The 19,941-nt window shown below is 44.9% G+C and overlaps 1 protein-coding gene across 1 annotated transcript; it reads right to left on the reverse strand.

Moving 5' to 3' along the window:
- Positions 1 to 3,664: 3,664 nt before the first annotated feature.
- rtbdn (retbindin) lies at positions 3,665 to 19,732 on the reverse strand. Its single transcript, XM_034711042.1, has 6 exons — positions 19,569 to 19,732; positions 17,867 to 18,034; positions 16,345 to 16,444; positions 14,435 to 14,563; positions 13,301 to 13,397; positions 3,665 to 6,794 (listed from the first exon to the last, which is right to left on the reverse strand). Exons 2-6 carry the CDS (start codon positions 18,024 to 18,026, stop codon positions 6,441 to 6,443), a joined length of 840 nt encoding a protein of 279 aa, XP_034566933.1. The 5' UTR covers positions 18,027 to 18,034; positions 19,569 to 19,732; the 3' UTR covers positions 3,665 to 6,440.
- Between the last annotated feature and the right edge of the window lie 209 nt (positions 19,733 to 19,941).

Raw genomic sequence — 19,941 nt, forward strand, 5'->3', positions numbered from 1 at the left:
TAACACTCTCTGCTTTTAAAAATACTTAAACCTTCACACTACTTTATTTTGGAGGTCTTGAAATGTTTTTTATTCTTTATTTTCATTCTATATAAGGTCAGTCAGGAATACATGGATGTACATTCTGCTGTGTTATGTTTCTTCAGAAACTTATTCACATATTTTAAACTCACATGCAGCAGATTTACAGATTTACAGAGTTACAGATTTACAGATTTACAGAGTTACAGATTTACAGAGTTACAGAGTTACAGATTTACAGATTTACAGATTTACAGAGTTACAGAGTTACAGAGTTACAGCTCCAAAATAACAGAAACAATAACAGGAAGGACCAACCAGAGCATAGAAACATCAGCTTAGTCACTCCAAACTCAGCTTGGTCTCAAATGTTCAAACTAACGTTTAGCTTCAAACCTGGACATGTCATCAGGGTGGATGTTGAGTTTTTGTAGGACATGATGAAGTTTGTGCAGAAACAGAGCGAACATTTGAAACGCTGTGAATCTTTCTTCATTTCAGAAACATCAAACATGGAGCTGAAGATACCACCGTGGAGCTCAGGCGGAGAATCGAAGCCATCTTTACCTCCACTAAAGGAACCGCCTGATCCCATTTCTCTACGTTCAACCATGGAGACTATGCGGCAGGTACAGGTACGGCAACACTACTTGGACAAACTACACAAACACAGTTTCTTGTCTTTAGTATCAGATTTTAGAAAAGAGAAGAGAACTCATCAGCTGACTTCAGAGTCAAAGTAGTCACACCTTCCGACTTGACTATTGCAACAGCCTTCTGTACGGCCTCCAAAAAACTTCAGCATGTCCAGAACTCAGCTGCCCGGTTACTCACCCACTTCTGCTCCAGAGCCCACATCACACCCATCCTTCAGCACCTCCACCAAATCCACTTCAAGATCCTGCTCATCGCCTACAAAGCCCTCAACAACCTCGCCCGACCTCCTCAAACTTCACTCCACGTCTCGCCGCCTCAGATCATCAGATGCCGACCTCCTGTCCCCTATCGCCAAGTCCAAGCACCTCACCTTGAGGGGACAGAGTCTTTGCCATCGCTGCCCTGACTCTCTGGAACTCTCTCCCTCCACACATCCTCAACTCTGACTCTCTCCTCTCATTCAAAAACCTCCTCAAGACCTACCTGTTCCAAAAAGCTACAACACATGACCTCTGACCCCGCCCCCCCCCCTGTCCCTGTTTTGTTTTAGTCTAACTTTTATTCTAAGTAAAGCGACTTTGAGTATTGAGACAGGCGCTTTATAAATCCTATGAATTATCATTATTATTATTATTATTATAAGTTTCCCAAACATGAGGTTTCTAAAAGATGACCTGAAGATAACGGGTACGTTCATTTTCTTTCTCCTCAGTCTGGAGTTTCACGTTGTGGTTACACCATCTTTAAGACTTCATGCTTTCACTCCTCTCGATGTTATCCTGAGTTAAGTTCAAGTTAAACATCTTTTTACTTTTGAAGGTCAGATTTTGGCGTCCAGGAACAAATGAAAAAAGACAAGCTTATTATTGAAACATGTATCAGACGTCTGCTGAGAGAGTCTGAGTGATACTGGAGCAAATTAAAAAGATAAGGTCAGCTCAGTGACGCTCATGTTCATAATCTCAGAGAGAGACATTCATGCATGTCCTCCTCTCCGCCCGGCTCAGTCACTTGTATTCAGTGATTATGACTTTCACAGAGGACATAATATCAGCTAACAATGAGGGCTGAAGTGTTAGCCCCGTACAGAAATAGCTGCAGGGGATAAAAACATCCACACTGAGTCTCAGCGTCCGTCCTCTTTGCAGCTGCAGAGAGCTCCCACTGTTTCACAGACATGTAAATGCATCGTGTGGTCGTTACCTGCGTTCTGTTGCTTCAATCCTCACCTCTAAGTGTCTTTATTCATGGACGCTGACGCCTTGTTTCACCTGCAGCGTGATGTCCAAAATGAAAAATGGCAGCTTGGTAAATTACTGCAACAAAAAGCACCTCCAGGACTTCAACATCTTTATGTGCTTCATCTAATGTTCTAACTCAGACTTTGACAGAGTTAAATAAATAGTCCTGCTTCTTATTTAAATCCAAGACCCTTAAAGAAATGCCGAGGAGCGAGCTGGACTGACTGTCAGCTGTCTGCACTCGAGGGTTAACGAGCAGGTCCTGCTGAATCTGTAAATTGGGCGCCTGTCAGTGTGGAGCAGACTCTTTTATAGACCCCTCTCTGCTCCCACAGTCAGAGGTGGAGGCCGTGCTCTGACAGACCTGCAGTAAACAAGCCAGCGTGCAGCTCTCAGACTGGAGCTTCAGTTAGTCTGAAAGGAAAGTGAGGATCCTTTCCTGGTCTGACGAGGACGTTCAGGGATTTAACTGAAGATATTCAGATGAGTTCCAGTGAAGCCGTTAGAGGAGAGGAGAGGAGAGGAGAGGAGAGGAGAGGAGAGGAGAGGAGAGGAGAGGAGAGGAGAGGAGGCGTCTGCAGGGTGTTGTTTCTGTTTCCACAGCGCTGAGGCTCTAAAGCACGCTGAGCAGAATCTCTGAGGGGAGATCTGATGAGTTGATGTTTTGGCATTTGGAAAAAGGATAACAGAAGTCTAGGAAAGGAGGGATGAGCAGGGAGAGGAGGGATGAGTACGGCTTGAGGTAAGGGGGGACAAGTTGAGGTCAAGGTAAGGAAGGATGAGTGGAAGTCGAGGAAAGGAGGGATAAGTGGGGTCAAGGCAAGGGATCAAGGAAAGGAGGGGTGAGTAAGGGGTCAAAGAAAGAAAGGGCAAAGAGAGGTCAAGGAAAGGAGGGATTAGTAAGGGTTGAGGTAATGAGGGATGAGTAGGGGTTGTGTATAAGAGGAATGTATATGGGGTTGATGAAAGGAGGGACAAGTAGGGGTCTAGGAAAGGAGGGATGTGTATGGGGTCTAGGAAAGGAGGGATGTGTATGGGGTCTAGGAAAGGAGGGACAAGTAGGGGTCTAGGAAATGAGGTACAAGGAGGGTTGGTGGAAAGAAGGGATGTGTATGGGGTCTAGGGAAGGAGGAATGAGTAGTGGTCAAGAAAAGGAAGGGCAAAGAGAGGTTGAGGAAAGGAGGGACGAGTAGGGGTGGAGGAAAGGAGGGACGAGTAGGGGTGGAGGAAGGGAGGGATGAGTAGGGGTGGAGGAAAGGAGGGATGATTAGGGGTGGAGGAAAGGACAGTTTGAAGGGGTTGAGGTAAGGAAGGGCAAAGAGAGGTCAAGGAAAGGAGAGACGAGTAGGGTCGGTAGGAAGGAGGGATGAGTAGGGTTGACAAAAGGAGGGACAAGTAGGGGTCAAGGAAAGGACGGACAAGTAGGGTTGGTGGAAAAGAGGGATGTGTAAGGGGTGGAGGTAAGGAGGGATGAGTAGCGGTTGAGGTAAGGAGGGATGAGTAGGGGTCAAGGAAAGGAGGCATATGTAAGGTTTGAGGTAAGGGGGGAAGAGTAGGGGTTGAGATAAGGAAGGGCAGAGCGAGGTCAAGGTAAGGAGGGATTAGAAGGGGACATGGTTTGGAGGGTCGACTAGAGTTCGAGGTAAGAAGGGATAAGTAGTGGCCAAGGAAAGGAGGGATGTGTTAGGGTGGAGGAAAGGAGGTACGATGCATCAGCTGAAGAAGAATCACGACAGCCTCAGGACGGCGTTTAGAAAGGTCGTCTTTATTGAGAATGTAAAGCACAGGAACATCGATTTCAGCAAAGTCACCACAAATCAGACGATCCGCTCCTTTTATACAAAACACTCAGTCTAACAGTTCTTCACCCAGAAACACACGACGGAGATATAAAAGAAAACAGCCACAGAACAAGAACGGGTCTATGATCGGACTAACAGGACATCCTCAGGCTCCTCTCAGGTTCCTCTCTCACCTCAGGTTCCTCTAAGGTTCCTCTCTCTCACCTCAGGTTCCTCTAAGGTTCCTCTCTCACCTCAGGTTCCTCTAAGGTTCCTCTCTCACCTCAGGTTCCTCTCAGGTTCCTCTCTCACCTCAGGCTCCTCTAAGGTTCCTCTCTCTCACCTCAGGTTCCTCTAAGGTTCCTCTCTCTCACCTCAGGTTCCTCTAAGGTTCCTCTCTCTCACCTCAGGCTCCTCTAAGGTTCCTCTCTCATCTCAGGCTCCTCTAAGGTTCCTCTCTCTCACCTCAGGTTCCTCTCAGGTTCCTCTCTCACCTCAGGCTCCTCTAAGGTTCCTCTCTCTCACCTCAGGTTCCTCTAAGGTTCCTCTCTCTCACCTCAGGTTCCTCTAAGGTTCCTCTCTCTCACCTCAGGCTCCTCTAAGGTTCCTCTCTCATCTCAGGTTCCCTCTAAGGTTCCTCTCTCTCACCTCAGGTTCCTCTAAGGTTCCTCTCTCTCACCTCAGGCTCCTCTAAGGTTCCTCTCTCTCACCTCAGGCTCCTCTCAGGTTCCTCTCTCTCACCTCAGGTTCCTCTAAGGTTCCTCTCTCTCACCTCAGGTTCCTCTCAGGTTCCTCTCTCTCACCTCAGGTTCCTCTAAGGTTCCTCTCTCTCACCTCAGGCTCCTCTAAGGTTCCTCTCTCTCACCTCAGGTTCCTCTCAGGTTCCTCTCTCTCACCTCAGGCTCCTCTAAGGTTCCTCTCTCTCACCTCAGGTTCCTCTAAGGTTCCTCTCTCTCACCTCAGGTTCCTCTAAGGTTCCTCTCTCTCACCTCAGGTTCCTCTAAGGTTCCTTTCTCTTCTAGAAGGACTAACTGACAGTCACATCTCTGTTCCTCTGTGAGCCTCTTCCTGACATCACAGACCTCATGACAGATATGTTGAATACACAGGAGGAGCAGCAGGGGGACTCTGAGTCTGCTGCAGGTACGTCATGTTGATAATACTGTCCTGGTTAATGATGATATCTTTGACTCATGCACAAGCTCTAATACTGCAGGACTCTAACACACCCTCTGCTCTTAGGCTAACAGGTAAACTCTCCTGCAGCTGTATGGGATGTTTTTAGTGGATTCATTACTGAGGTCAGAGCCCTCACAGGACCTGGTGCTGTATTTGTGTGGTCACGGTTGAACCTGTTTTTGATCTGCTTGAGTAGAAAGCTTCATGGCTGTTTTGACTGAAGTGTGATCCTCGTCTGTCCGCCTCTGGTCATCCCTCTGAGGTGGAAAGGTGTGTGTGTGTGTGTGTGTGTGTGTGTGTGTTTTCCAGCCACGCCTGTTTCACCTCCATAAAGCTGTAATTTTCAAACTCTGGTGATGTTGTAAAGCCTTGTATTGTTCTCCTCCAATCCTCCTCCTCTCTGTTGGATCCTCTCTCCTCTGAGCAGAAATTTGGGAACCCAGAAGCCGTCCAAAACGGGCGCGCATGTCGCTGTCCGTGGTGCTGAAGAGGAGCACAGTGACAGCTGTCCCTCAGAGTGAGAGTTACTTATCATAAACAGCTGATCAGTGGCTTAAAGGTGTGACTTTGCCACACCTGACATGCACGTTCAATGCTTCTTTAATGGGATGTGAACTCAGAAACTGGGACGCCAATTTTACGCTGTTTTAAGAGCAATGCGTCGGTTCAAAGGTGGATCTAGAATGTTTGGAGTTGCGATGTGTGAGAGGCGATTGGCTGCATGTAAAGATGGACGACATGTCTCTCCTCCAGAAAATGAAGCAAAAATATCATCCCTGGAGATCTGGCTATCTCGCTTGCTACGTCATTTTGGAGGAAGTGTGCACAGCTCGGATCGACCGCTGGACTCAGATTAAACCATACAAAGATCACCAAACCCCCACGATACCGCCGGTCAGATCCAAACCACAACAGAACAGATCCTTGTGTCGGTTTCAAGTGGACTTTCATGGTTTTGGAAAGCCTCTTTAGTCTGCTTTTAGATCATCAACTGACTAACTCTTCAAGGGAATGAACTCTTGGACATAAATCAGCGTGATAAGAACTTCCTGCAATGACAGGAACGTGTTTGAGGATCATTTATGTGACGTGTGTTTTTGATTTTAAAGCTTGATTAAAGTCCGATCTGTCAACATAGAGGAGGCGGGTTTATGACCATTACTGCAGTCAGCCAGTAGGAGGAGCTCTAAATGTGGTCCATCTTTAAATACAGCCTATAGTGAAGCTGAAGCAGTCGACTCAAGCAGTCCTAAAATCAAAGTTATAAAACCACGACCCAGGTTAAAGATGCGTCTTGTTAACGGTCTCTCTCTGTGGTTTTGGATTCTGGTGGTTCAGGTCGTTTAAATAAGTCACTATCTGTTATCTTGAAATGTCCCCGGCCTGTCAGTCCTTCTATAACCTGATAAACTGCAGCACTATTAACCTACAGAGATTACATGTGGTGATATAAGAGACGGGGTGGTGAGCTAAGGTTAGTTAGAGGAGCGTGGCTACGACTCCACAGAATCTGTTTCTTAGGATCTAGACGATAACCTCTAAACATCTCTAATCTAGGACTCTACAAGCCGCTCCCGCTCCCCTCCACGTCATCCACCACGATGGAGCGTTTACGCAGCACCGAGTTCCCCTTCCTGATGCCCCGCGCCGGCGGGGGCAGCTTGGTCTGGCAGGGGGCCCGGTACTGAGGCAGGCCGGTCTTGGTGGTGTCGAGCTCCTCGGGGTCGTCCTGCTGGGCTCTGAGGGCGGCGATCACGTCTTTGTCCGAGGGGCTCAGAGTCAGGCAGCCGCAGGGGCGACCGCCAACGCCCTCCACCCCGGCTTCGGTCTCTCCCACCTCCTCCGTCTCATCCTCCACCGTCATGAAGGCGTCGCCCCACAGGCTCTCACAGAGGTCTCTGCCATGCTGATACATCTGCACACACACACACACACACACACACACACACACACACACACACACACACACACAGAGATCATTATTAGAGGATAGATGTTTCTCTGTGTCGGTGCGTCACGTCCTTGGAAATGTAGCTAAAGTTTTAAAAGCAAAAGAATCATGCAGAACGGTTTCTTTCAGACCGGCTCCCGAGGTCTCAGAGATTACATTTCTTTAATCTCATGTCCTCAAGATGATAAAGCTCACAAGACACAATCTCCCCTTCATCTTTGTGGAACATGGTAACCTTCTGGTGAACAAAACTCCCTGACATCTCCTCTCTGCAGGATTATTCAAAAACAACTTGACTGGATGTGTGAGGCCTCGTACTGAATAACAGGAAGTGATCTGAGGTCGTGCAACATGTCAGTGTGCACGGTTATTAACTAATCAAAAGGATAGTTCTTATTTCAGTCCTATTTATCCACGTGAAACAAAGACTCAAACACTTTCAGATCCTGACTCTGAGCAGAGAGAAAGCTGCAGAAACCTCGCTCCAAGATTCATCCTTCTCTCTCTCTCTTGTTTCCTTCTCACACCGGGTGAGGCATCGAGGTTTCAGAGAGAGAGGGCAGGAAATTTCACTATCTTTCACTATTCGATCACACCAAGGAGTCCCGGGGTCTTTTAGCCCCCAGAACCACTTCCCCCTGAACTAAAAGGTTCCTGGTCCCCCGTTGTTGTCTGTGTTTGGACCGCGGGCTGAAGTCCCGGGTAGATTGTGTAAATCAGGCCAGTGGCGTATGGAGGACAAAAAGTAAATGCACTACACCACCAGACCAGTAGAGGGCAGTAACACAAAGAGGAATGCCATTCATCACAGATGACACCATAGAAGCAGACGGACAGGCAGGTATCATTCTGAGCAACACAACAGTTAGCCTGTTAGCATGAAGAGACTCAGCTGGTCTGTTTTAGATGGTGCTATATTTCATCACAGATGGATTCACTGAATCAACACGTGAGAGGAGATAAGCGCGAGTAGCAAAGACGTTTCAACACGGCTTTAAAATCCTTTTGAACTCAAAAAGCCGTGATCGCAGAGATCGGCCGGTGTTTTGGTTTAAACGGCGACCCTGTTAACTGGAGACTCTCAGCCGGATGCATCCCTCATAAACGTCTTTAGACCATCATTAAATATCTGATGAGGATATTTTGAAATCTTAATAAAAACTAAACTAGTTTGCATTCCCAGGAACTCCCTCTGTGTTTCAACAGCTGTGTAAACTCCACAAACACTGACACGTTCAGCTGAAGGTCTCCAGTTTACAGGGTCACTTTTAAAACCGGAACACCGGGAGGAGAGACGCATTCACGGTGGGCTGTGAGAAGACTACTGTTACAAGCTGCTAAATCAAGAGAATCACAGATGGAAAAAAACAATGACTGTGAATGGTTTTGGAAAAATTTGACAAAATTTGACAAAAAACAGATGGACCAAAAAAATCGAAAAAAAAAAATTTTGACAAAAGAAAATTGGAAAAAAAATGACAATTTTTTTGAAAGAAAAATATTTTTGAAAAATAAAATTTGAATTTTTTTCTGTTTTGAAAAATTAAAATTTTGACGATTTTTTTTTTTTTTTTTTCCTTTTTTTTATTTGGCAAAAACAAAATGAAAAAAAAAAAAATGAAAACAAAGTTGACCCGGAGAATCCCAGCTTCTTCTTTTGAAAAGTACACACACATACAAAAAAGATAGAACAAATAAAAACTAATGAAAGAAAGAGAAATCAAAAGAATCACAGATGTGTGTGATGTTATTGTGGACGGAGGGAGGAATAAAAACACTGAGGTTAATCTACCAATCAGACACGTTCAGCATTGCAGGCCCCGCCCCCTGAAAGTCCAGGGACCTTTGAAAAGTACTACCCCCCTAGCCGGGGCTTTTCAGGGGGGAGATTAACTACCCCTGAAGTAAATTTGGGGTATAGTTCCTCTGGTTGAAAAACCCCTCATGTCGTCTAAAGCCACTTACACTTGTTCTGAATTAGCTCTGGCAGCTCACCTCGTCTGCCCGCCTGAGGAGGGACAGAATGTGTGTGTGTGTGTGTGTGTGTGTGTGTGTCTCTGTGTGTGTGTGTGTGTGTTATGTGGGCGCTGAGATAACACCTGAGTGTCAGACAGAGGGTATACAGCGTGTCGTGGAGAGAAAGCCTCTGTCCTCTGAACACAGTAAATATATTACAGTTGTTTCTGTCCTCTCTGGGCGCACGGTGTGACTCAGTTTTTAATCCCCCAGCAGACAGGAGGATGAAAAGAAGCAGGCGATGGGGTTGGGGTGGGATGGAGAGGGAAATGAAAGAAGAAGAGAGATGCACAAACAAAGAGAGCAGGAATAAACAAGAGGAGGAAGATGATGATGAAGTGGAAGTGAAGAAGGGGACAAAGTGAGCGACTGTAGGAGGCAGAGCGTGAGCTTCAACGCAGGAGAGACGACGTGTGTGTCTGAAAGTTGACTAATTAGCTCTGCCAAGTGTTCCTCAGTGTGTGTGTGTGTGTGTGTGTGTGTGTGTGCAGGCCTGTTACAGTTAAACAGCTTATATGTTGAATGCTGATTTGTTTTCTGCAGCGCGGTGCAGTATTCCCTGTAATCCATGTACGTGTCTCATTGGAGAGGAGTTTTATTTTCATGCTCCAGAAGCGATCACGCTTGTGTCAGCAGGAATCCGAGTTTCCCTCAGAATATAACTTCAGGAAACGCTGAGCGCCGCTCTGGTTCTCCTGTCAGCGTAGGAATCAAAGGTTGCTGCACCTCTCTGATTAGTTCTGTCTGCCTGCTGAGCGAGGATCGACAGAGTCATCATCTCCCTGTAAGGAGATGAAGCCTCAGACGCCGCAGAGAGCTTATCAAGGTCGTGGTGTTTTGTATTCGGCTCTCCGGGCTGCGGATGAGGTGAGGCAGACGGAGGCAGACAAAGGCTGCGTTGGAGAGCAGCTGGCTGGTTCCTGCAGGCTGCCTCTCAACACCTGGCAGAGGGTGTTTGTTTTCAAGGCCAGCGCCGCCCTGAGAGGCCAGAATCAATTATTACACTGGATGTTTACAAGCAGGGAAAGAAGCTACCTGAGAAATGTTGCAAGAAAGAACATGAGAATACTGAAAGCTCACTGTGAAGAAACGACATCAGTTAGCCTATTTGACTGTTTCTAGTTTCTGTGACTTTAAACCTCCAGCCAGGAAACACTGGAGGGACCAGCTCATTCAATGTGACAGATTCAGCTTCCAGTTACTCTGATTGAAAAACTCATCACCAACCCATCCATCTAACTCCTAATCATCAGGATCAGATCTTTACACAAGAGGAACAAGGCCACTGAAATAACACGGTTTGAAGAGTGGGACAGAAAAATACAGATATTAAAGTGACTTTAATTCTAGAATCCTGAATTTAATTCTAGAATTCTGACTTTAATTCTGGAATTCTGACTTCAATTCTAGAATTCTGACTTTAATTCTAGAATTCTGACTTTAATTCTGGAATTCTGACTTCAATTCTAGAATTCTGACTTTAATTCTAGAATTCTGACTTTAATTCTAGAATCCTGACTTCAATTCTAGAATTCTGACTTTATTCTAGAATTCTGACTTTAATTCTAGAATTCTGACTTTAATTCTAGAATTCTGACTTTAATTCTAGAATCCTGAATTTAATTCTAGAATTCTGACTTTAATTATAGAATTCTGACTTTAATTATAGAATTCTGAATTCTGACTTTAATTCTAGAATTCTGAATTGAATTCTACAATCCAATATTCTGACTTTTATTTTAGAATTCTGACTTTAATTCTAGAATTCTGACTTTAATCTCAGAATTCTGACTTTAATTCTAGAATTCTAATTTTAATTCTAGAAATCAATAGTCTGCCTTCAATTCCAGAATTCTGACTTTAATTCCAGAATTCTGACTTTAATTTTAGAATTCTGACTTTAATTCCAGAATTCTGACTTTAATTTTAGAATTCTGACTTTAATTCCAGAATTCTGACTTTAATTTTAGAATTCTGACTTTAATTTTAGAATTCTAACTTTATTTCCAGAATTCTAACTTTAATTCCGGAATTCTGACTTTTATTCTAATAGTCTGTCTTTAATTCTAGAATCAAGTAGTCTGCCTTCAATTCCAGAATTCTGACTTTTATTCCAGAATTCTGACTTTACTTCTTGAGACGACATCTGTCACCTGTGCTTGTTTACATCCAGGTAGTAGAGCCTTAGAGCGTTATGGAAGTAGCCATTAACTAGAGCTACGGCTCCATCTAGTGGCGGGTTGCTGCACTGCAGCTTAGACAGAACACATGATGACATTTTCAGTTCTACGTTAAACGTTTTTCTAACAGACGAGTAACTCTGACGCCAACTAGCGAGGGTGATGATGATTCCTCTTTAAGAACTCAAAAGTTCTCCAAATAAATGTAGTAGTAAAAAATGATCTCCATGTTATTTACTGATTTAGAATGCTAACGAAACGAGCATTTATGTAGCATTCAGCAGGCAGAGGTAAACGTGTGGATGTTTTCTGTGGATTGTTTAAATACAACATGAGAGAGATCAGGTATTTAAGACAGCCAGGTGATAAGAAAGGGAACAATAATCATATTTCATCTCATGGATATGACTCATCCTTTATTTTTAACTGTCCGGTTCAGGTCACTTTTCGGATGATTCCCAGGACACCAAATAACACCATCTTAATGTAACGTAATCTCACCCTCAGTGCTTTCATGCTGTCATTTCAGAGCTGTAATCTATAACAGGACCAGAATCTGTTCTTTAAAACCCTGACGCGGCGCGTCCGGCCTCAGCTGCGGCCTCTCTCTGCAGATTGAACCTCATTCCCACAGAATGGGAGCAGAAAGCGAGCCTCACTCTGGGATAAATAAGACCTTGGCTGGTAAATAATGTTACCAAAGAGGACAAAGAGACAGAGAGAGCGGCGCCAGAGGGATTTCTGCATGCAGTGGATGAGAGTGCGTCTGCCTATGAGTGCCTTTATATGTATTAGCTTATTTCTATGCAAATGGACGTCTAGCACAGCGAGCATTTTAAATCCAGCATGAATGTGTGTGTTTATTCCTCACACACACACACACACACACACACACACACACACACACACACACACACACACACGCACACACCAGCTTTGGTTCTCAGTGTATCAGGGGAACTTTGCAGGTTATTGTTACGAGCTTTCGCTTCATTCTCCAGGATTTTATCAACTTTAGACGAAGGAAGCGTACAGATCTGTGAGCTGGGAGACGGTTTCATGTGATTTTAGCTCAGAATCAGTCTGAGGTTTTCCTGCTCTGACCTCCAGGAGTGTCAGAAGAGGCCGTCTCTTGTTCTTCCTCGCTGTAACGTGACCGAGCAGAACGCAGAGAGTTATTTCTTTGTATTCACGAGTCCTTTAAATTCTCTGTTTGAAAAGCTTCTTCAATTTACTGAAGCTCGTCTGAGGCCGAGAGAGGCGCCCTACATGAAAGTGGGCCAAACAAGCACACACACACACACACACACACACACACACACACTCAGATATTCTCCGCAGCTCTCATAACAAATCAGTAATTTCCAGAGTTAATCTAATCCGGACTAAAGAGGTCTGATGTCTGAATGGACGGGATCACATGGGCACGAGTTAAAAGAAAGAAAGAAAGAAAGAAAGAAACTTTAAGATGGACAGAAAGATGAAGGGGAGGAAGAACAGAAAGAAAATACAAGGAAAGAGATATTTGTTCTGATGGTACATCAGTGATAGAGAGATAACAAGACAGAATAAGGGAAGAGAAAAGAAAGAAAGGCAGAAGGATTATAGATCAAAAGAATTTATCAAAAGGATTAGAGAGGAAGTATGAAAGAAAGAGAGGAAGAAAAATAAATCAGTAACAAGGATGAAAGGAAAGAAAGAAGTGAGAAAAACATGGAATGATGGAAGGAAAAAAGAAAGATCAAAAGAAGAAGGACAGAATCAAGGAAAAAAGAAAGAGAATGAAGGAAGGAAAAATAAAAATTCTATAAAGAAAGAAAGAAAAAAGAAAGAAAGAAAGAAAGTAAATAAAGAAGGAATGGAAAGGAGGGATAGAAAGAAAGACCTTAGAGAAAGAAAAAATCAAAGAGAGAAATAAAGAATAAATGAAAGAAGAGAAGAAAAAGACAGAAAGACAGAAACAAACAAAGAGAGAAAGAAAGGAAACAAAGAAGGAAAGACAAGGCGGACAGAAACAAGAAAAAAAGAAAGAATGAAAGATAGAAAATAAGAAAGAGGGAAATAAAGAAAGAAATAAAGGAAAAAAGAAATCAAGAAAGAAAGAAAAAGCAAACAAAGAAAGAAGTAAAAAAAAGGATGGGAAGAAAGAAAGACAAAGAAAGACAAGAATGAAGGAGAGAAAGAAGAGAGAAAAAGACAGAAGAAAGGGGGAATAGAAACAAGGAAAAAAGAATAGATAGATAGATAATCAGGGTCCAGGTGGATCAGACCTACCTGCTGGTACTGGACACAGTTCCCGGTGCAGTTCTGTCCTCTGGGGTCTCTGGCCCAGTTACGAGCACACGTCATGTCCATCCTGCAGGCGGAGAACCTGAAAACACAAACATGGATTATCACGCTGTCTTCAGTTTCCAGAAGTTAAACAGAGAAGAGGAACAGAAGAGCGTTTCTACAGTTAGAGGACTTTGTGTTTGAGCTGACCCGGTAGATAGTCCAGCTTCTGTCCCTGATTTCAGTAGTTAAGATTCAAATTAAGAGGCCTTGTTGGTACCTAGAGCCCTCCCTGTGTCTAAAAGCAGAGATACCCCGACAGAAAGCCGGTCCTCCTCTGAGACCTCTCTGAACCCCGACAGAAAGCCGGTCCTCCTCTGAGACCTCTCTGAACCCCGACAGAAAGCCGGTCCTCCTCTGAGACCTCTCTGAACCCCGACAGGAAGCCGGTCCTCCTCTGAGACCTCTCTGAACCCCGACAGAAAGCCGGTCCTCCTCTGAGACCTCTCTGAACCCCGACAGAAAGCCGGTCCTCCTCTGAGACCTCTCTGAACCCCGACAGGAAGCCGGTCCTCCTCTGAGACCTCTCTGAACCCCGACAGAAAGCCGGTCCTCCTCTGAGACCTCTCTGAACCCCGACAGAAAGCCGGTCCTCCTCTGAGACCTCTCTGAACCCCGACAGAAAGCCGGTCCTCCTCTGAGACCTCTCTGAACCCCGACAGGAAGCCGGTCCTCCTCTGAGACCTCTCTGAACCCCGACAGAAAGCCGGTCCTCCTCTGAGACCTCTCTGAACCCCGACAGGAAGCCGGTCCTCCTCTGAGACCTCTCTGAACCCCGACAGAAAGCCGGTCCTCCTCTGAGACCTCTCTGAACCCCGACAGGAAGCCGGTCCTCCTCTGAGACCTCTCTGAACCCCGACAGGAAGCCGGTCCTCCTCTGAGACCTCTGAGAAACTCTGATTTATGTGACCTTATTACCGCCGACATACAGCCCGGTCTGCTGTTGTTCTGCTGGCTGCTAATCTCTCTCCTGACACCCTCACACACACGTACTGATTCTGATTTAGCGGTGTGTGTGTGTGTGTGTGTGTGTGTGTGTGTGTGTGTGTGTGTGTGTTGGCGTGTTGGCGGCCTCACCAGTCACGGCAGAAGCTGTGGCAGAGCGGCACGGCCTGGATGTACGAGCGGCGGTGAGGGTGAGGCCAACGAGCGGCATCCGGGGAGCAGCGGTAAAAACATGACACCCGCTTCAGGAAGACCTCACACCTGAGGAGAGAGAGAGAGAGAGAGAGGAGGGGGGACCAGTTAGGACGGACTTGATGAACCCTTGTTGACCCTGAAGGCTGACTCAGCAGAGGACGACATGACACCGAGGTTATCTCTGCTCTTTGTATTCACTTTGAGGTCTCTAATCCCTGTGAGAGCCTCAGTGTGAAGCCGGGTTCCTGGTTCCTGATTTGCTGTTTCCGGTCCGGTCTGTTTTCGGCCCCTTTGCCCTAATTCTCCTGCGTGGTGCAGTTTGCCACTTCAGGACGGGGATTAACCCATTCACTCAGGAACAAATCCAGCCAAGACCGTGCTAAAGGGATTAATCAATCAATTTAATCTTTGATTCTCTGAGCCCAGTGAGCAAGCACTCGGTAAAATTAGCTCGGAAAGACTTCCTGTGAACAGGCAGAAACCACGCAGGGAACCAGACTGACTGGGAGTGACCGTCTGCCTCGACCATGTTTACAAAATAAAGAGGAAACATAAGGACAGGAAGACAGAGAGACAAGTTGGACAACAGATACCACATAAAGGTGTCTTACAGTGTCTTCATTTGAACTTTCAGCATGTTAACGTCATCAGTGAATGAAATTTGAATACGTTTTGACACTTTGGGTCAACTCTTCACTCAGTGAAGCTTCTAAAGCTGCTGAAATCTGAACTAGAGGTCGACCGATGTTGGTTTTTCAGGGCCGATACCAATACCGATAATTAGTAGTTCATAAGACTGATAACCGGACCGAGAGGAGCCAGAGGAGGTGGCTCGGGCTTCGAGGAAACAAGATCAGTACGGGTAACAAAGAGCTTCAAGTCCATTTGGGTGCAGGTACCGCCAAGCAGTGTAAAGGCAATGCACAAAGTAAATAAGGAACATCTACAATGAAGGAACCAAACCATTTAAGACCTTCCATTATCATCATCAACAATTAACATCACCACAATAATGACCAGAGTACCAAGTGCTGGGTCACTCCAGACCTGAACACAGAGTCCCAGAGTAGAGCAGGACAGTGAGAGTCAACTGTAGCTGGAAGACATGATCTGCCCCTGGGGACAACAGTGGAGAACAGTCTAGCTAAGTGCATAGTGCTTCCTAAAGAGCTGGGTCTTTAGCTGTCTTTGTGAAGTAGAGAGGGACTCTGCAGATCGAATGGAGTTGGACAATTCATTCCATCATTTAGGGACAACAGAAGAGAAGAGCCCAGCTAGTGATTTTGAGACCTTGTGTGCTGGAAGCACTAGGCGCTTTTCAGAGGCTAAAAAGCTCCGCCCGGACATCTCCCTGGGGAGGTGTTTCAGGCGTGTCCGTCTGGGAGGAGGTCACGGGGAAGACCAAGGACACGCTGGCGAGACTCTATCTCTCAGCTGGTCTGGGAACTCCTCGGTGTCCTCCCAGAAGTTTTCAAATGTGGCGAGTTAGGGCCTGTTTCCACTAACACTGCACTGTCAGCACCTGCGTTCCATACAAAGTTACTGCAGTTCAGCATTTTTAGAAGTATAAACCAGTCTTCTAGTCGATCCTGTATTAGCTCAGTTTTTGGTCTCCACCTCCAATTCCAGGACCAAATATCTATTGGTTTAGCAGCAAAGAGCCGATGTCTTAAAGCACAGATATATGATTTATCCTGAGGCTCTTTAAGGATGATTACAGATGAAGATTTCACCCTGCAGGTTTTGTCTTTTGAACACAGAGGCATGTTTGTTTTTATTAGAAGATCTTTGAAACAGTTGGGAGTCAGAACCAAAAGGATATATTTAGTCCAGAAGGCGAGACTTACTCAGAGCTGAGGGCCCCACACTTGTCCCAGGGCTCGTTCTTGTTGGTGTCGGTGGGAACATGGGAGATATCCTGGATGTGCTCTTCTGTGCAGCAGCTGTCTGTCAGCAGCAGAGACAGGGAAACAAGTCAGCCAGGAGATTCAATACTTCATCTCAGATAGACAGACAGAGTTAAACATGGAGGCTTCACTCGCTCTCTGCCCTGAAGCCTGGTTCACCAATATTTAGAGTGAATGATGTTTCAGTGCAAACGCGCCTCTCAGTGCATCGCCTGTTTTAATGCGTCTAATTGTAGAGAGGAGCTGTCAGCACCTTCAGTCTCTGCTGCAGGGCCGAGCCCTCACGCTGACAGGGTTCAATCCTGTCCATAAAGACCATGGACTCTTCCTCCGGTTAGCAATGAAACCCAGACTCTGCAGACCGGTTCACTGTCTGCATAACTGCTCCAGACAGTCCACACAGATCTCACTGCAGCAATCGATTGATGGCGGTGGCGGCGGCCGTGGCTCAGAGGTAGAGTGGGTCGTTTTCTAATCGATGTATTGGCAGCTGTTCTGCTCCTGGAGGCCGCCTGGTGAAGTGTTAGCTGAGACACTTCCTCTGGTGTGTGAATATGTGTGATCCCATTAGTATGATTTATCATCAGTGAGTGAATGAATGAATGTGAACGTGGTTTAAGAAGACGGAAGACGAGAAAAATACCAGATACGTCAGTCTAGATAATTTGTAGTCCATTAACACATCCAAGAAAAAAATGTCTGCCTCTGTAGTTTCTTTCCTGTTGCTCAATCTAAACAAATAGAGACCAAAACCAGGTTTTAAACCAGGCTGTAAACATGTTAACATTCGAACATGATGGACTGTTCATGAGGACTTCATAGCTTTTGGGACCAGCCTCCAGTGGACACGCGAGGAATTGCAGGTTTTTGCACTTCTTTATTGGCTTTACTTTTCAGTTGAGCAGCAGCCTCTGGTGCTCAAAGATGAAGCTTATGCAGAAGTGCAAAATAAAACAAATAAAAAAAAAACGATTGCAGTACCTCAAGTGTCCACTAGAGGCTGGCGTCAAAAGCCAATGAATCCCCATTAACGCCCATGTTAAAGAGGCCAACTTTAAAGCTGAATTAAACATGTTTGCAGTCAGGTAGGAGAAGTTTTTATGACTCGAATAGATATTTTATTTATTCATACATATTCTACAGGAAGTGAAATGTTAATAAGTCATCAGTTTTTATTGTATTAAAGTGAAGAGTTATGGATTTGCATAACTAGTAGTAAACGCCAAATGCCCGCCGCAGCTCCATCTCGTTGCCTGACAGAAACTGAAGTTGACTCAGTCGCCATCGTTAGGCTTCAAAACGCCTCTTCAGAAAACAATCAATAAATCCATTTTATTAAATATGTAGGAATCAAATAAAATCAAAGTTATCTGATGAGAGACAGAGCAGGGAAATACTGAAGCCCAGCTTTAATCCACTAACTCCTGGTAACAGACACAAGGACAATCCCCCGTCCACTCACTTTCAGCGTACAGCCCACACTCGCTCAGGTGAGGCTCTGGTCCGGGCACGACCTTGTGCTTCCCGTCCTGAAGACACACCCCCTCTGAGCGGGCTCCTCCAATCAGCACAGCCGCCAAATACGCACAGATTAGCAGCAGTAGGCGAGAGGTGACAGCCATGTCTAGATCTGGAAGAGAAGATCAGCACGTTGGAGAAAACACACCTGAGAGCTCACACACAGCTCAGATTAGCTCCCAGCACGACGATACAAATCCAAACATCCCTGACTTAAAGAGGAGGCTGAAGCTTTCCCACGCCTCCCGGTAGAAATAATGACGGCACAGGGCGAGATATAGAGGGAGTGAGACATCCTGCGCAGGCTGTTTATCTCTGCGTGTGCTGACCCAGTATAGACAGGGTGAGCCTAATTAGGTGGGACTGAAGCACCGCGCTGAGCTGGATGACATGCGTGGTTGTTTAATCTGACGAGTAGGCTGACCGATGTGCGGCCTACATGTCACGAATTAAACAAATCTGCTCGACATGACCACACGGTCCCAAACAGGTCAGGTGTGATGCTGATCCAAGCGCTAGATCAAAATAAACACACACATCTCTTATTCTCATGTGTGTGTGTTGTTGTTGTTGTGTGTGTGTGAGAGGCTCTTACTGCTTTAATGTTTTATTTCTTTTTCACTGCAGAGAGCATTTTACTTTGTTTTTAAATGTGCTTTATGAATAAATCTGACCTGATTTAATGTGTAAAAAAAACAACATTTAAAAGCAAAAACACTGAAAACACTCAGAGGTTCGCCTCATGTCCAGTTTGAACATATTCCTAAAGCATCACTACATTAATACTCATTTATAACCTGCTTAATTTGATAACTAATACATCCTAATAGTTCATTTTACAGTGGCCTTGAAGATGCATTACTAAAACATTTACTGACAAGCAAAAATATAACAAAACAACAGCCAAATATTTAATGAAAAACTAAATATAACATAAAAAATGCTAAATAAATCAGGAAACTAAAAAACATTTCACAAAACGCAAAAATATTAATTGACATGCAGAAATATGACGGCTGAATATTTAATGAAACACATAAAAATGCTAAATATTTCATAAAACCTTCAAGAAACAAATATTTTCTGCATTTTGTTCAATCTCAAGTATTTAAATTAAGATAACATTTTAAGTGTTTAATGAAATATCTCCAAAGTTTGTGATAAATGTTTTTAAGATGGTGAATGTTTGTTGGTTGACCTTTAAGGCCACCGTATAATTTATGCTAATTCCAACATAATTAAGGTTGAATTTTAAGCATTGAAAAGAAAAAAAATCACACATAATTCAGTAAAAATGACTTTCCTTATTTTTTAAATGTCATTTAACATGTGTGTGTTATGTTTTTGGTTATTTAACTTGTACACAGATATGAGATGAGGCTGAGGTAGTGGTGCTTACTAAACTAATATATTCTCTTTAAATCTGCATTTAATTCTTTAAACATGAGAGAAATCCTCCAGTTTCTAAAAGGATCTTCTTTCTAATGTTTGAAACTCTTTCCTGTGTTCGTCTCCTGCAGCAGCTGAGCCACATTATTTCTAACACACCCTCCTGTGAGCCTGTAGTTTAGCTTTAATAGTCCTGATGGTGTTTCTGAATGTCTGTGGTGAAAGAGTTTAAGGTGGTCATGGTGTGTTTGTCTTACCTGTCAGTGGGTGAAAGGTGCTCCGCGTGGATTAGTCCCCCTCTGTGTTTAAGCTCCTCTGGATCCGAGTGTTTCCTCTCCGTCTCTCTCCGCTGTGTTGTTGTTGTGTTGATTCAGAGGCTGTGCTCGATGCTCGGTGCTGCTCCGGTGTCCTCCTCCTCCTCTCTCTCTCTCTGTCTCTGTCTCTCTCTCCCTCCCTCCCTCTCTCTCTCTCTCTCTCTCTCTCTCCCTCTCTCTCCCTCTCTCTCTCTCTCTCTCTCTCTCTCTCTCTCTCTCTCTCTCTCTCTCTCTCTCTCCCTCTCTCTCTCTCTCTCTCTCTCTCTCTCTCTCTCTCTCTCTCTCTCTCTCTCTCTCTCTCTCTCTCTCTCTCTCT

This window comes from Notolabrus celidotus, chromosome 20 (genome assembly GCF_009762535.1).
Source record: "Notolabrus celidotus isolate fNotCel1 chromosome 20, fNotCel1.pri, whole genome shotgun sequence".
Lineage (NCBI taxonomy): Eukaryota > Metazoa > Chordata > Actinopteri > Labriformes > Labridae > Notolabrus > Notolabrus celidotus.